General features: G+C 40.0%; 1 protein-coding gene across 4 annotated transcripts in view; it reads right to left on the bottom strand.

Annotated features, from left to right (window-relative positions):
- ANO6 (anoctamin 6) overlaps window positions 1-17,567 on the bottom strand; it is a 119,635-nt gene that overhangs the window by 24,310 nt on the left and 77,758 nt on the right. For 3 of the 4 annotated variants that reach the window (XM_090042384.1, XM_090042383.1, XM_090042385.1), the window contains exons 5-14: window positions 17,233-17,511; window positions 16,466-16,579; window positions 15,792-15,907; window positions 15,225-15,359; window positions 12,746-12,851; window positions 10,989-11,049; window positions 7,668-7,813; window positions 5,319-5,396; window positions 2,445-2,670; window positions 482-651 (exon numbers count right to left, since the gene is read on the bottom strand). In XM_090042384.1, coding sequence (XP_089898510.1) covers window positions 482-651; window positions 2,445-2,670; window positions 5,319-5,396; window positions 7,668-7,813; window positions 10,989-11,049; window positions 12,746-12,851; window positions 15,225-15,359; window positions 15,792-15,907; window positions 16,466-16,579; window positions 17,233-17,511 — 1,431 coding nt within the window. The remainder of the gene's footprint in view (window positions 1-481; window positions 652-2,444; window positions 2,671-5,318; window positions 5,397-7,667; window positions 7,814-10,988; window positions 11,050-12,745; window positions 12,852-15,224; window positions 15,360-15,791; window positions 15,908-16,465; window positions 16,580-17,232; window positions 17,512-17,567) is intronic. The other variant, XM_090042386.1, reaches the window with a different exon arrangement.

Here is a 17,567-nt window from a genome sequence, read left to right as displayed (position 1 = left end):
CTGAGGTAAAACCTTCTAGTAATTGTGACTTTTGTCTAACTAGACTAAATCTGACACTCGCCTAAGCAGGCAGGTGCCAGGCTATGCAACCTCCTCATGCTGCACTGTCAGCATAAGAAGATCACTGCTAAACGAGGGGGTTCTCAGTGGATGGTTGAGGACATTGTGCCACTTCCTCCCCAGTGCCAACTTAGCTGGCCTGCCCCGAGAGAGAATCCGAGTGACTGGACCTTTGTTATGCTCTGCTAAACCCCAGCTATTAGAGCAGTCCCTATAATAAGGGAATGTTGACAGTCAGAAGATTTTTAAGACACTTTCAAACTACTATAAATTGTGCTGGATGCTGATACGCTATGCAGCTGGCCTAGAAAAGGGCAAGGGACAAGGCTATATTTTGAACCCCTGTTTCTGAAGTGCATTGGGCATTCCCTGGCTAATACCTCTAACTGTTAATAATTAGGATGTTGTAGTACATTCTTACCTCCTCATTCCTGTATTTTCCTAACCAATAAACTGGGTCCCCAGGGTAACCTACAAATTTGCCCTTAAAGAATGCAATGTAGAAACACGAAGAATAATAGTTGACAAACTGGAATAAGAACATCTTCGTGGTCAAGCTGTTTTCATAATCAGTCTGTGTCCTTGGAAGTTCTGTAGTTAAAAAAAAATAGTGTTAACCCATGAATGACTCTGGAGCCTCAGTCAAAAAATCTGCATGAGCCTTGCATGCCAGAATACAATTACATCATTATTATCTATGTAGTTTAGTACCTCTTAATATACTGTAGTCATTATACTAATTCTAAAACTGTATCTGTTGTAAAAAGTAGAGAGTGTATTTGTGGCAGGGCACTTTTGTGCCTGCCACTTTAAGGGCCAGAAGACAGCAACTGGCAGGTTCCTGATGAGGGCAGCCATTTTAGATTCAGGGCTGCCCATATAAACAGGGCATTTTGCTGCTGGAAGGCCAGGCAACAACATTGCCTGGCTGCAGGTATCACCTGGAGGTAAGGGAGGAGCTGCAGGGGATGGATAGGAGGCTCCTGGTCTTGGGCATGACCTAAAACTGCACCCTGCTGGGAGTGGGTGGTCTGGTGGGACTCTCAGTGGTGCGGGAGCCCCCAGGAAATGCCAGGCCAGTTATCACCCTGGTGAAAGGTGGGTTGGGGCACCTTAACCCCTAGCCCCCACAGCTGGGTGGGTTACCCCCTTTGTAGGGTCTAGAAGGTGGACCCCAGAGAGAGAGTCAGGCCATAGACTCACACCTGTCTGGACTCCCCTTGACTGGTCCAAGCTGGGGCCAGGACTGGAAAGCTCAAAGGGCCAGGGTCCCAGTGGAGGAACGCCCAAGAGCTGCGCACCTAGGGTTCTGACTGGCCTGGAGGTGGGCCAGGGCCAGTAGAGCCGGGGGGACTACACCCGTAAGGGGGAAGCAGCTCAGGGAGCTATGCAGCCAGGAATGAAGGCAGAATAGGCTGCCTGAATGGAGGGATCTAAGTGGGATGCAACTACTAGGATTCTGGGGCCCAGTGTGGTGCCGGTGACATTGATAACATCTGGATGCCATCTGCGAGGCTTGGGCTGCAATGTAGGGGAGGAACAGAGCTGCAGATAATGTGTCCTGGCATCGGGACAAGAAATAGGCACCCTCCTGCTTTATTAACTTCAATTAAATAATTAACAACAAGGTTCGGTGGGTGAGAATGCGGGTGGTTAGCCCAGAAACAAGTGGGCAGGCCACTGGGAAAGTGGCCCCTAGAACGCCCCCCGTTACAGTATTCTTAGACGCTTAGTCTTTTTTTCTATAAGCAAAAATTCAGTATTGCTCACAGAAAAACCCTGGCACACTAAATATATAACATTATACTTTGAACTGATGAAAATAAAACAATATTGAAATACCACACTACTTTACACATCTAAAGATTTGTTGAAGAAAACATAACTAAAGTAGAATAGCAACTTTGATGCAGATGGCCTGGTCAGAAACAAATGGTAATGTTTGTGACTGTTTATTTATTCAATAGCAGGAGAATAATTTCTAGCTTTGGAATGGTGACCTTATTATATCTATTTACAAGAAAAAGGCTATTCTCTCTATAAACAAAAGCTAATTTAATTGAATGTGTTATGCGTTACTGATCTGTTTTCATAAAGCTTGGATATTATAGTAACCTTCTTTGCCTTGTCTGTTTCACAAATACAACGCTGTAAATAATTGATCTTTCATGCTGGCTTTATAAGAAATTTTGATGCAAGATGTTGAACATCTTATTTCTTTGATAGCACTGAAATTTTGAACTTGAAAAATTCTAGAAGTCATTGCATGCTATGTTGAGAAAATTCCAAAATGCATAGTACAGCTGATTCTTATTGTAAGAGTAATGTTGTCATTTCTTGTTATCTTAGACAAAGTTTCTATCTTAGCTACAACATAATCTTACCAAAGTCAGTAATCATGATTGCCACTTTTTCGTAGATGATGTTCAGAATCATAATGATTATAAAGCTGATGATTGAAGCAGTGACTGAAGTGGCTGTCTGTGGAGTCAGGTACTTCTGGATTGCCTCTGTTCCATTAATGTGCCGTGGAAGTGTTGAAGAAAACACGAGAAAAACTGATAGTCTGTAGACGATGATTCCAATAACAGAAGCAATAATCAAAAGAATCTGAAAACACAGTACAGTAAATGTATTTGAGTTAAATAATATGGGTTGGGAAAAACAGTGAGTTTGAAATATGCATTACACAGGGCAAAGTGAAATGGATTGGACTCTCCTTTTACCCTAGCTCATAAGGTTGTTCAGTGCAGATAAAGGTCAATGAATCAGAATCCATAAAAAAGTGCAGCACACATGCAAGAAAAGGTATGGACTATTTTATAGCCAATAATAATGTTTGTAGCTATGCAAGCTAAGATAATGAGAAGGGCAATCAAATCTTATGATGGCCATTTTCAGGAGTTAGGAAGGAATTTTTTCTCCTGTTACTCCATTTATTTAAAGCACTGCATAACTGGCAGGACTGCACAGTGGATGAAAATCCCTGTAGAAGAGTTGGATACTGTTGTTGTTAGTGACCCAAAATAAGCAACTACACCCAACAGAAACAGGCAAATTTTAAGCAAAGTCATCTGATATGCATTGGTTGAAACCATACTTTCCTGGTCAGTGTTCTCTTTCCCTTTGCATTTTTCCCTCTTTCCCTGAAGTAGGTTGTTCCCTACGAAAGCTCATGCCTCTCTGAATCAGTTAGTCTCTAAGAGTGCGTATACACATACTCCAGGAGGGGGGCACTTTATTTAAAGTGACTCTGAGAGCTGCTGTAATGAAATCACCTGGACCATCATGTGTATCAGCTCCCCCACACTGAAAAATGGCAGTGCTCTAATTAAAGCATCCCTGCTGCAATCTTTCAGCATGAGGACACTGATGCACATGATGCTGGAGTCTGCTGAAGTGCGGTAATTACCATGCTACAGCAGCCTTGATTTTAATCAAGTCTGCTCTGACATGCTGTAATTACAGTGTGTTGTAGCAGCCTCACAGTGCCACGCCCCCCCTCCATATGTGCCTCTGGGGATTAGAGGGCCCATCAGGTCTTGGGCTCCACCAGTCCAAACCCACTGATTAGGGGGGAATGGCTATATCTCAGACTCTGGGGCTGCCCAATGCCAGATCCTGATGCTCAGGTGAGCATTGGGATCGATCATGAATCAGCTCCAAATGCCATATATTCAATTTAACGTGTGATACAAAGAACCACAAAAATATTCCACATTACATGTGGATCCACATACATGTTAATGCCAATTTATGGTGAGATAATACAGTAAATATAACAGGTGTATTATTTATGGTGCATTTAACACCTTAATTGCACCATAAATCTAATATCTGCCAGGGTCTTCTGGTGTTATGATCCCCTAGTTTATGCCTCCCTTCAGTTTTGTGACCTCTGCTACTTCTTCTGTTTCTGTTTATTGTTGGCTGTCAAGATGTTTAGATTGTAAGTTGCTTGGAGCAAGGAGAGTCTCCTATTATATTTCTGTAAAGTGACATGTACTCCCATTCCCCTCCCCCACTGGCCACCAGTATTATATACATAATAAAATAATAATAATGCAAATTCCGCAAACAAGTCCCAAGATCTGGCAATCTGGAGCCCACCCCGTTTAATGCCAGCAGCCAGCCAGTGTTCTTTTTACTCTGCTCCAGTTGTGGGAACATTGAGCGCAGCTTCTTTTGCATTGGCCAGCCAGTGCTCTTTATTACCCTTGGGCCCCAGCACTACTCCCTGGTATTTGTAATGATTTCTAATTATGGTTTATGCTGCAGCTCTAGGAGCACACAGGGCATTTTTACATGTGCTTTAGGGATGAGGGGGCTAGCACTTCAATTAGAGAGGCTCCAAGAGTCGCTGTAAGTAGAGTGCCACAGTGTCTCGTGTATCAGTGTCTCCACACTTCAAGATGATGGCGGGGACTAGTTCAAATGCCCTCAAACTAGTTCAAGTGCCCCTGCCACCATTTTGAAGTGTGGGGACACTGATACATGAGACATGGGAGGCTGCTGGAGTACGATAATTACCACATTCCAGCAGATTCGATTAATCGAATCTGCTCCAATGCACTGTAATTACAGTGCATCAGAGCAGTCTCTGTGCTTGGGTACAGGAACCCACAGTGTATTAAAACCTGGAGCTTTTAAAAGTAGCTGCTTTGGGCCTGTTTGCCATCTTACATATTGTTTCATGGATGACTGAATTCTTTCAAGTTTTAGTTTTAATTAAGGAGCAGTATTAGGAAGATTAAAGCACTCCCAGCTTTGCTCTTTTAAGTGAAACAAAAAAGCTGAAAGAGGCCCAGTAGTCTGCAATGTGGCACTAAAATGAAGGGCTGGAACAACAAGTATGAAAGAAACTGGCAAGGAGGAAAGAGAGTGCAACCAAATCTATCCCTAAAACCAGTCTCTTTGCTCCACCTAGCAGCAGAGCATTTAGCTGAAAATAATAACAGAAGAAACAAAAGACATGCATTTTCAAACCAGCTGACCAATGATAACCACAACATTTACTGTGCATATGTATGGAATTGTATTCACAATGATCTATTTTGCCTGTGTAACAGTATCTTTGATTGATGAACATTTGTGCACATATGTACATGCTTCATGGGTGCAATTTCAGCATTGATACAGTATTGGAAAATTCTGACCACTATGATACTTCATAGGTTCATGTATTAGTTCACTGGTTGTTTTTTTTAAATGCTCTGAAAAATAAAGCTTGTCAGATAAAAGACCAATGGAATTTTTACCCAGAAAAAGACTGCACTTGTACAGCAGGCCATCCTGACACACTTTCCGCAGGCTGTGTATGGAACACGTTCTTCTTCCTATAAAGAAAGTCAATTTAGAGGTAGATTAATAATACCTTTTGCTCATACACATGAGCATCTATTTATATAGTTAGATATCTACACACACGTGTGTGTGTGTGTGTGTGTGTGTATATATACACGTGTGTGTGTGTGTATATATACACGTGTGTGTGTGTGTATCTATGTATATATACATATATGTATATATGTGTATGTATATGTATATATGTATATATACACATATGTATATGTGTGTGTGTTTTTTATATGTGTGTGTATATATATTTGTTTGTCATGTTCCAGTATTTAGAACAGAAGAACAAGACTAAGGACTTAATTTCACTTTCCAGACCTGATTTTTGCTATGTCACCATGGCAGTTTGAATAGGCCCAAGTTCTCAAACAAATGTCTACTGGGTTTGGCTGTCAGCCTGAGACACCTAGGGATCCAAGAATCCACTGTTCAGTTGCTCAGTCCGTCTGAAAACCAATCCCCTCAAGTTTGGCATCTAGAAGTTCTCAGTGAAAATTAGTGGACACTGAAAATCTGGACTTAAACCAGCCTCACTTCAGCAGTATGAGACTTAGCAATGTTTTAGAAGATGCTTGAAATGCTCAAATGAAATGTGCTACTTAGTAGAATTTTTTTTTTTTAGAATTTTTCTTTTTTCTTCACAATTTGTGGCAACTATTGATCCTCCTGGATCATGGTGTGTGCGTGAGGGCCACCCAGACCTTCGATGCATATACTTGGCAGGATTTTTTTTTTGGAAGAGTGAAGGCTACCCAGACCTTCCATACCCAGACCTTCCATCCTCCCTTTAGGCCACTGAGACAGAATCCAAAGACCAAACTGAGTCCAGATGTTTGATGCCTCCATGGCTGTAGATGTATAAGTGTGATGGAACTGAGCCTAGGCCTCCTGTGTGGTAGACAAGGATCCTACCACTGAACCGCAGGGGACTCCCTCTTTACACTTTAAAATACCCAAAAAGAATTATCCTTATGCAGTAAAGATAGCACAAGACATAAAAGAGTCAGTCATTTAGGACAGGTTGTTACCGTATGCGGCTATCTTCAGAAATCCTTGAGTTCTTTATTTATACACATTAATGTAATATGGATAGAAAATTAAAGAAATGCAAATAATCAAATAAATGCTGCGGTGATGTATTAACACAAAATAATAAAAATGTGAAACTAACCCTTATCTGGCATGATTCATTTAAGCTAGAGCTACTTGAAAATATGTAATAAGCAGAGATCTAAACTAAGATACTCATAAATATGAATCCGGTTTTCACTGCAATGAGGATTATCTTCCTGTGAATTTGCCATTACCTCTCTTATTAGCATCCACATATGTTTGGCAACAATACCTCTTTATACCGCTTTCACCCAAAAACAACTTTGGATATAAATACAATTTTTTATCCTTCATTCAATTTTGTTTTCTTGACATGTCCATAGGCAAATAACTGAGAAAACTGGTGACCACTGTGGGCTTCTCGCAACAAAAAATCCTACCCCAATTGATAACTTGGAGTAGGAGCACTGTTCTGTGGCACCAGGGCTTTTTAGTGAAGTCTTGTTAGCTTTTAGGAAACTCTCTACTACTAAATCATCCCACATACATGGTATCATGGTTACAGAAATCTGTCAGTTCCCAAGGTTGCAATGATCAGCACAGCCATTGGCAATGGTAAATTTGATTTCTGGCCTTCCATTTTAACCTGATACATTATGGGTGTGTCTAAACTTGTGCATTTACTGCACAGTAACCGAAATTACCAAGCAGTATGGGCACGTGTGCACGCCCACACTGTGCAGTAAATATGGTCACTTAAGCTATCTTGAGCATAAATTGGATACCTGCATCATGCAGGTATCCAATTTATGCCTGATTGGTTAGTGCTCAGTAACACACATGTAGATGCCCTACTGTGCAGTAACACTGGGTGTGTGGACTGACTTGGGACTAAGTTTAGTTCCAAGTCAGTCCACATACAGGGTTAATGTGCTTTAATGCCTACATGTGTAGACACTGGCCTTTTCCTACCTATTGCACAGTAAATTGGTGTAAATGCATGTGTAGACACGTCCAGTGTTGTGCAATACTATTTGGTAAATCAAGCCACCAAAGCAGATTTTCAAGTCACTGACTTTGTTGAAGTAATTCTGATTTCTACCAACTGAACATCTGGCTTATCATTTTGTGAGGCTCTTCCTTAAATTTCTAGCTTTGTGATAGTTTTTGCTATGCTTAATTGTAAAAACATTCCTTACCTGTGTAATTTCATTCATTACTATGTGAGTGCATCGTGCTTCATATTCTGGCCGTATTTGTTCTTCCTGCTCTAGGAACTCAACAGTGTCCCATTCATATTCCAGTTCAGCCTGCCGACGCTTCCAAAACTCCAGAAACAAAGTAACTAACCAAACAACAAACAACTAGAGCTATATCACATGTGCACTGTACGCTGTTTTGACCTCTTGGGCTGTAATATGTGGATCATTAATTTTCTATATTGCTTTCTGCAGACATGGAATAAAATCTTTACTGGTTAGTGGGATGCTGCCAAGTCTTTATGAGGGAGAAAATAACAGGATCTTTTTCTTTACCAAATTACTGCTTCGATTATGTAGGTATTATGTATTATGACATAAACCTGTGCATGAATGGTGTATAAGCACCTGCTGAAGATGCATGGAAGCTTATTTTCTTTCATGAATATGTAGAGAATATGAGCAACTTGGATTTTACATTGTGGGATTTTTTTGAAAAAACTTATTATGGGATGCAAAGGAAAAGGAGTTTTTTGGTTAATCAAAGAAAAATGATGTTTTAAAAAGAATACCTTAGCAATTTGCCACAGGTAATAAACAGACTAACATCTGTTTATTACCATATACACTTACTCAGTACATGCCTGCACCAGGTTTTCCAAAATTAGTTACAGTGAGTACACTGAAATCAAGCATGCACTAAGTAGAAAGCTCTATGGATTAGACTGAGTATGGTCCTTGCACCAATACATAGGCCTAAAAGAGAGTTGTTCCTCCCCAACCTATGAAAGACCTCCCACAGGAGCAGTCCCTTTGCTCTCTGCTGAGCACAAGGACAACTCATTCCAAGCAGGTGGTGAAAAATGGTATAGAAGGTGTCTTTCTATCCTTTCCAGTGCACCAAAGGAAACAATCTCCTGCAGTATCTTTCTACTGGGTTTGGTTCCCAGGATAAACTAGAAGATAGGCAGCTATGATTTGCATCAGCTGAAAAAGGCCCTCAAGAACTAGCTAGATGGGGAATACTGAAGCCTAGACCCATCCTAGTTATGCCCTTCGCCCTGCCACTATCCCAGTGCTAGCAGGCAGGGAAGGTTCTGGGTCATAGGATATGCTGTGTATCACCGGGAGATCTGCCTATGCTTGGGGTGCTCAACCCCTGGCCTCAGGCCAAATCTGGCCCTGGGAGACAAATCATCCTGGCCATGAGGAACTCTGTAGGCTCGGGTCCTGCATGCTGCAGAGTTGTGCAGGGCCATACAGGGGGGCAGTGTGGGGTCCTGAGGCCCAATCCCAGTGTGCAGGTACTCAATCTGGCCCACAGACTGGCCCTGTGCCAGTCATTTCACCTGCAAGACTGAAAGGTTGAATACCACTGGCTTATGCGAAGGTCATCATCAATTTCCTATCCTATCCTTATCTTTCCAGGTGTTCTGTGCCATTCAGGCTTTGGAGCTATGACCCATCTGTTGCCAATGTTTTATTCTTGAGGCATTTTCTAATCATTAAAATAAATTACTCTGAGATCGAAATTCCAATCCTGTCTCTGGATCAGACTTACTATATTACTTCAGGCATGTGTCCTTTACTGTAACCTACTGTTGCTATATACTACAAGTTCTACTGGCATAGCTACATTGGCTGGAAATATGAAAATCCCTGTATCCCCCAGCTAAGAAAACTTTGTGTTGGCAGAGCTTCTGTTGTTCAGGGCAGTGGTTTAGCTATGCTGTAAGAAAACAAACAAACTCCTAATGGCATACACTGTCTCTCCAGGAGGGAATTCTGTTGACACTGCTACAATAGCAGAAGGTTAGTAATCATAGTCATAGAAAATTAGGGTTGGAAGGTACCTCTGGAGATCATCTAGTTTAACCCTGTGCTCAAAGTAATGTAGATATGCTACTCTGCACAGGGTACTGTGAGGCTTTTCATTTAAATTTTATGGTGCTTTGAGATCTTTGAAGGAAACATAAGGCAGGAGTACACTTAATACATCTAAAAATGCAACATTTTGTAAGTTATTTTAGACCAGAGTCTTACAATTTAATGACAAGTACAATTAAAGAGCACCAGAACCAGGGGTCATTTGGATTCACTAAAGTTTTCACTTAACTACCAAATTATCATTCACCTCCGTATAAAGTGGATTTATGATATGAATACTAATAGACTGATGGAGCCAATATAGTAATTGTGGAGCTTTTAACTTTCAAACTATAATTTCTGGAATAAAATACAAAACAGAAAATCATGATTTTTAACTAAGAAGCAAATTACACATAAGCTATTGCAACAACAATGACAAGACCAAATTAACATCAAGATTCTCTAAGTCTGATGTAGGGAATGTCCTGCTGGTATCCTGAATTTTGCACATCTTTGAAAAAGTCTTCTTTTGAAAAAAAAATATTTAATTTAACAATTCATTTAAAGAAACAGTTACTATAAAATAATTTGTCATTATCATAATTTGTCAATTTCTTGTCAGTTTACATATATTATTCAAAAAGGTTAGTCAAATTGTCTTCAGTCAGCTGCTTTTCATGCAACACTAACATAAAACTCACTTTCATAACTCTTTTACTAGTGTATAAGTCATTGTTATTCTTAACTACCAATAAGTTTGTCCCCTAGCTAAGAGGGTTTGGTTAAAGTCAATTCATTGTTGCTAATATGGACAATCCAGTGAAATGAGACAGTTTCTGGGTAAACAAGCTTTGCCTGGTCCATTGAATCCAGTACTAAATGGCTTCAAGTCAGTGGAAATATCCTAATTAAAGAGACATTTAGCCTGCCTTAAGATGTCCCTAGAGTATAACTACTGTATTTTTAGCATATCAGTTACTTAAATGAAGAAGGAAGGAAAAAATTACTGGAGGATATAATAACCATCTCTTTTTTTCCATTGCCTGCTGCACTCATACGGCTGCTAGTAGGCATAGACATTTCCAAGATTCTTTGGGAGAAAAACAGTTCATTTGCCAGACACACTTAAACATGTGGTTCCTGCTGGATCAACACTTGGAAGTTCTAATCTCTTTTTGCTTTTCTCCAGGTCTGACAGAATGAAGGAAAACTGAAAAACATTACTATCTGTCCCTTTAATTGTAAAGAAACCTTTTTATCTTACTAATGACGCTAGAAAGAATTATGGGGCGTGCTTAGGTCTGGTAGTGAATCCCCTACAGTGAAACTGCTGAACACTAGACACTGAAGTAGTTGTAAAATTTTAGCCACATTTTTAGCTGATGCTGTAGGTTTGGCCAAAATGAGATGAAAAAACCACAGTTAAAAAGGAAAACCTTGAAAATGACTTACCCCATATTCCCATAAATACTGCAAACACTAGTGTTCCAAAGCTATCAAACATGCAGAGTTTCTAGAAAGAATTTAAAATAAAGTAGATGCTTAATATATAATACTCGGGGGGAGGGGGTGTTCTTATACAAAACAAGAAGAGAAGTTACTTGTTGCACATTTTGATGATATCTTTTAAACTTTTATATGGTTAATAAGCAATCTCCACCTTTCCTCATACCATTTTTCTAATGTTAACCACTCCACAATAAATAAATGGAAAAAAACTAAATCGAAATATGAGTCAAATATTCAGTAAAAGAATATAAAAATGGCCCAGTATCAATACACCATCTGTTTACTGGACTGTACATTTCAGTTGAGACATATGTATCTATACAGACGTTAGAAGTAGTAAAATACAAAATAATAAAAAATCTACTTGGTTAATAAGAGAATGTTATTTCAGTATGGTAAGTAACAGAAGGCAGGCAGAAGGCAGGGTAGATATGCACCTTTATAGACTAACAGAAGGTGGAACCATCCTCTGACTATTTTTACAACACCCCTTCCCTATTATTTTACCTTCCTCTCCCCTTCAAATTCCTGTGCTGAAGAACAAAAAATCATTAGAATTGACTGAAGTTTTCCCAATCAGCAGTTTATCTGATTGAAAAGTTAAAAATGAAGCTTTATAGAGGCTAAAACAAGTTGCACACCTGCATCAAATTCAGTGAACAGCTGAAACTGTGATTTGCTCCCATCCAATGAGAATTGGAGAAAAACTAGAAAAATTTGAATATATATTTTTTCATTTTCTAAACAGAATGGCCTGCTATGTCATTGGGAAGTTCTCTTTTGAAATCTAAGTCAGCTAAATTTGACTGATAAAAGAATAAAAGTAAAAAACCCACCAAAATATAACATATATACTGGAATCCAAGATTACTTCAAATTTAAGATGACCCACCAAAATTTAGATTCTATACATGGACAGTTATAAATTTGTTATAATTGTCCATGTATACAATTTAATTAGTGGAAGGTCATCTTAAATTCATCCCTGACTTTCCCTGCCCCTAACTTCTGCTGCAGCTGTATTGAAGTGACAGCAGCTCCTGGCCAGGCTGGGTTGGAGCTGGGGGGACTGAAGCCAAGGCAGAAGCTAAAGGGGGAGGGGGCAGGTACAGGCATGGAGGTGGGGTGGGGTGGCGGGGGGAGGAGGGACAAGGAATGCGGGGACAGGCTGCGGGTTCCTGCTTGTACCCTGCAGCCAACCCTGCACTCCCCCTGGCCATGTGCCCCCTCCCCCACTGAATGACCTGTTCCAGCCCAGGGATGCGGCTGCTCAGCTCTGGGTTCAGCCAGATAACTGTGGGAGGGAAATCTCTTTTTGGATTCATGTAAATAAAGGCAAGCATTCCATTTTGGATTTAACAAAATGCTGTATTTCACCAAACCCAAATATTTGTAGTTTTTTGTTCTGATGAGAAAAACTAAAACTTTTTCCGTAAGGGTCCAGTTGAAATCTTTTTATTGACGTTTCATTTGACCCACTGAATTAAAAAAAAAAATCAATTATTTGCACAGTTCTTGCAGCTCTTCAGAAATCAGACTGGGAAACACTGGGGCATATTTACCCATAAATAGTACAGGAACCCATAAATAGTACAGTACCCATAAATAGACATATTTACATAAATAGTACAGGTAAAAACATGAAAGTTATTGTAATTGAACTTACAAAACACATTGGTAGGCTGCAAACAACAACTTACTTTAGAGGATTCACAGGTGATGGTGAGATTCCAGTATGTACATTCTCGATCACACTGAGGGCACATTATAATATTGCCTCCTATGTTGGGATCACACACTTCTTGGCTAAAAATAAAATCACTCATTCACACAAACATAAAGCCAAGCTCTCTTCAAGGCTTGTTGTGGTGTGACGACTAGGAGAAGTAAGGAATGACACACAGTTTTCATGCTTTGGGCCCTCCTGCCATTTTCATACTTAGCCTTCAGTTTACTGCACATTAGATAATACAGAACAGCAGGAAATATCTGCTGTTATGCTTTGCAGTATGCTCTAAAGTAGCTCAGTTTAAGAATAAAACAAGTAAAAAAATCTTAATTCCACTGTTCCTTTTTAAGGTTTTGAGGTGACTCTGTTAGCTGACAAATATTCTGTGCGCAGATTATCCTCTGTTACCCCCTTCCACAGCTTTCAATACAGCTATTGGAGGACGGGAAGGTTGTAGATGAAAAAAACAGGGCTTCTGCCTGCCAGGCTATAGACTGCAGAAGTACTTGGAAGTGGCAGAAGTAGTTTGCATGGTTCTAGCTACAGAAGAAAAAGGAGGACCAAATTGACAGGTACAGAGAAAGATGACAGAAAGAACAGTGACTGGTTACTGGATGGTGCTCTACTTAAACATGCCGTGCTGCTCCATGTGTAACATCTCCAAACCAGAAGGAGCATCACACAGTCTATGCCCAGGATAATTGTTTCAGCACAGCTGCCTAGTGGGGAAAATTAGTACAGCATATGTTTGAACCGCACATCAGGTACCTCCATGATCTCATGATAGGAGACAAAAAGGGGGACTATCTTGTTTAGTTTAGCAAGGCAGTGTTTGATACAACTTTTAATTGCTCTATAAATACATCAAGGAGGATAAACACTCGAGAGGGAGAAGACTTAAGTTAAAGGACAATGTTGTACAAGCACAAGGAGTGTAAACTGTCCAAGATTAAACTTAGGTTATAAACACTCTTTGAATTCCCAGCCATTGTTTTTGTGTCATAGAGGAGTAAGCCCTCCCAGCCTTAAGGAGCTGATTAATGTATGAATGAGATTACATAGTGATATTGCCTGTGACAGTAGAGAAGCTGGATGTGTGACTCGGGAGGCTTCTTTAATTCATCTGTCCTAATGTTCCTATGAGCAGGAATCTGTATAAGTTGGTTCTGGTAGCCCCTCCTTAGTCAATGTCTCTCTCCAGGATCTAAGGGAGGGGTAGAGGTCTTTAACACATCTGTGTCATCAGATTGCCTGTTTTCCTTCTATTGAAAAGCTGGAATGAGCAGCTGAGCACCTTCAGTTTTAAGATGTTTGTTTTAACAGGCCCACCTGCCCTATGTGAAATCACTTGATGAGAAAGTTCTTACTCTCCCTTAGGGAGTAACATACCTAAAATGACATGTTATATTAACTTGTTCTGAAGCTAAGATTTTTCACTGTGTGTTCTGTATTTGTACACTATATATGGATTTTTGCCCAGATATGTGCAAGTACAAAGAAAATCAGGAAATGCAATCTTCCACAGGAATCAGCATAATGTTCTCTGCACGTCTGCTACTCATCTGCCCACATGACATATTTATCTTCAGATACAAGCCAGCTTCTGTTATCCTTCACGTTCATTTTGTCTCCAGCTTAGTTATTCCATTAACTAGATTTTTGTTCTTGCAAGGATTGATCCACCACCCACTGAAGTCAAAAGGAGCCTGTTCTGTCAGTTCAGAGATTAACTGTTAAAGCAGGCTCTTAATTAGCTCTTTCTTTCCCATACAGTCCTAGCTTCCCAATAGATGTAAATCATTTGATTCCGTTTCAGATCCTCTGCTGTATTTTTTATTTTTTCAGGGTCTGCTTGTCTCTGCTTTTCTTTTTATTTCCTTTTACTTATTTTGTAAGCTAGAGATTGTTTTCAGTACATTTCTGAAGCTTTTTTAATGTTCTAGTTGCTTTAATTATGTTCCTCATCTGCCCTTTTCTTCCATGCTGTTTTTTTTGTTGATGTGCATCTCTCTGTAAATTCTGATTTGTAAAGCCTTTGGGTCATAATGGACCATCCATCTTACAGCAAAACTCTCCACTGATTTTGATGGGGAGTTCTGCTTAAAAGATGATGGCATGATATGGCCCTTTGTTTGCTTACTTTTTGTTAGGCAGAAGAAAATAGACAAAGAGTATAGGCAGGAACATTTACAATGAGAAAAGAAAAAATGAGGGAAAAAGAGCAAAGGAAGAAGAGGGAACAAGGGGCATAGGGCTAAAAGGCCCCAAAATGTGCTTGCAACCTTTATATATACTCGTCATTTCTGTTGTAATAGTGCTCGTTTGCTAATTCAGTGAACCTCTGCACTAACAAGGTGTACCTTTTTGAGTGCCTAGCAAATTCTGCACTCTTAAGTACATACTCAGAATTTTGTATATATTAGAATATGTTTGAACTGTACATCAGGTACCTCCATGTGCAGTTGTCCTTTGTTATGCATCCATATAAAAAACAGCCAAGTCCAACTACTGCTGCCAGTAACAGCATCTGAGTGTAAAAACCAAGCCAAGCAAAATAGATTCCAATTTTCTCTCCATAATATTTCCTGTTGGGGTGAGGAGGAAAAATACTCTTTCAAGATGCAATAACTCCACATTCCTTCCTCAAATAGCTTCCTATTCCAAATATTGTGATCCAGACTCTATTTTCATATTTTTATAGTATGACTGTGTGATTGCAAAGTGTAACTTACTATATCTGTGAATGTGTACATTTTTATGCTTGCATAGAACGTCTCCTTCCCAAATGCAGTTTCCAAAAATGAGATCACTTGTTACAGAAGTTCAATTTTGGTTAGTTACATATGCATGAACCTATATCTCAGCTACTCAAAAACAGAGCCTGATCCAATGCATAGGCTGATATAAGTATATATGTCTATAATAAGCAAACCCTGAATCCTCAATGTATCAAAAAGTGAATATTTGATGTGACTTTTTAGGTCCCTGTGTATTGAACTGATCACACTGAAACCCACCTGACAAAGTCTAATGGCTGCAGTTTGAAAATTTTTTGAGGGTGAGCCCATTCCTTATACAGAAGATATCGTTCACTGGGACAATTGGGATCCTCTGATTTGTGCCTGAAACAAGACTGCAAAACAGAATGCATATAACAATTGTATCCCACTAAGCCAGTGGTTCTCAGCCTTTCCAGATGCAAGGGATCCCTTGTTAGACTCAAGGCAATCCTTGAAAAAGAATCCCGTGCATAGATGCACACAAGGTCCACTCGAAGTGGAGGTCTGGCTTGGGTTTGTAAGACCAAATTGTGAAATGGGTGGAATGCCCTACAAAGAGAGCTCTTTGACATCTGCAAAGAATATCAATCAGAAAAAAAAAATTTAGTTTAATTTTTTGTAGAAAACTTTGTAGTTTCCATGTCATTTTTTTGATTTTTCTGTGAATAATCACAATTCTTTGAGAAAAGCAGATGCTTTTTAAAAATAAATAAACAAACTACAGCAAACCTTTAGTTAAAACCTCCCATTTTCCACAAGAAAATTTTTCAAGGGAGATATTTTTGTCCAGCCCTGCTTTAATCATCCATAATGTCCAGATGCATTTTGACATTGTATGGGAATCATACATATGCCCTCAACATTCATACCTGCATTTGTCAATAAAGAATTGTTGCAAGCATTAGACTTACATCATGAAGAGGAAATGCTGCCTTGTAGATCCCAGAGTCCAACAGTTTGTTAATACCAAACTTTTTCACATTGCCTCTAACTTCATATTCCATGCGGGACAGAATACAGTAAACCTGAAAAAAAGGCCTCATCTCTCTTACAATTTGCAATTAATCAGTGTAGACCATGGGTCAGCAACCTATGACCCACAAGCTGGAGAGGTTAGCATGGTTTGGTGGGGGAGGAGGCATTGTGGGGAAGTTACAGCAGTAGCACTGCAGCAGTAGGGGAAGCAGCAGTGGCCGTGCCAGTCCGCTAAGACTCAGCAGTCACCTGTGGAGCTAGCTCTGTTTTAGCAGCCTGCCACTGGTTGCTGATGCCTGATAAAGAGGATAAACATGTTAGTATAGTCATAAAAATTCTGTGGGGGAAATTCACTGTACAGGGCCTTTACCCAATTTTAGTACCCCCTTATATTCTACTACCAAATTGCCCATCAAGAATGATGGGTGGGCAGGGACACATCCCACGTCTGGTCCCCGCCCTTTGGGTCCAGGTCCATTTTCCCTCTCCTCCCCCTGCCAGTTCGGGTCCCGGCCCATTCCCTATCCCTTCTCCCCCAGGTCTGGGGCTGTTTCCCACCCCTTTGGCTCTGGGTCCATTCCCCCACACCCCTGCACTGCCCAATGAGGTTTTGGGAGGGCTTTTTTTTTGTAGCAATGATGGTTGTGCTGCTTCTGTTGGAAATAAACAGATTTAGGCAAATAAACCCTTTATATTAACTTACAATTCGGCTTCTGGTTGCAGGGTTGAAGAACATGTCTTTGTCCTGAATGTAAAAGTTAGACAAATGGTCCTTTTCAAATGGGGCAGTGAAAAACTCTTGCTCTGGTTTGATGATATTTTCATCCACTCTGAAGAGTCTACTGAACCAGTTGAAAGCTGAATCTCGGGCTTTCAGGTCATTGGGCTGCAGAGGTAATTTGATGTGCATAACCTCAGCATATGTGCATAGCACTTCCCAAGGTGCATGTACTTTTACAAAAATAAGCTGTTCATCCAAGACCTGAAAGGTAAGCATATTAAAAATATGTTTGTGTGAAAAATTAAATAAAAAATGTT

The sequence above is a fragment of the Crocodylus siamensis genome, chromosome 4 (assembly GCF_052110815.1).
Source record: "Crocodylus siamensis isolate JL-2025a chromosome 4, ASM5211081v1, whole genome shotgun sequence".
NCBI classification, from domain to species: domain Eukaryota; kingdom Metazoa; phylum Chordata; order Crocodylia; family Crocodylidae; genus Crocodylus; species Crocodylus siamensis.
The sequence above is the reverse complement of the archived record's forward strand: the minus strand, read 5'-3'. Positions and strand labels throughout refer to the sequence as shown.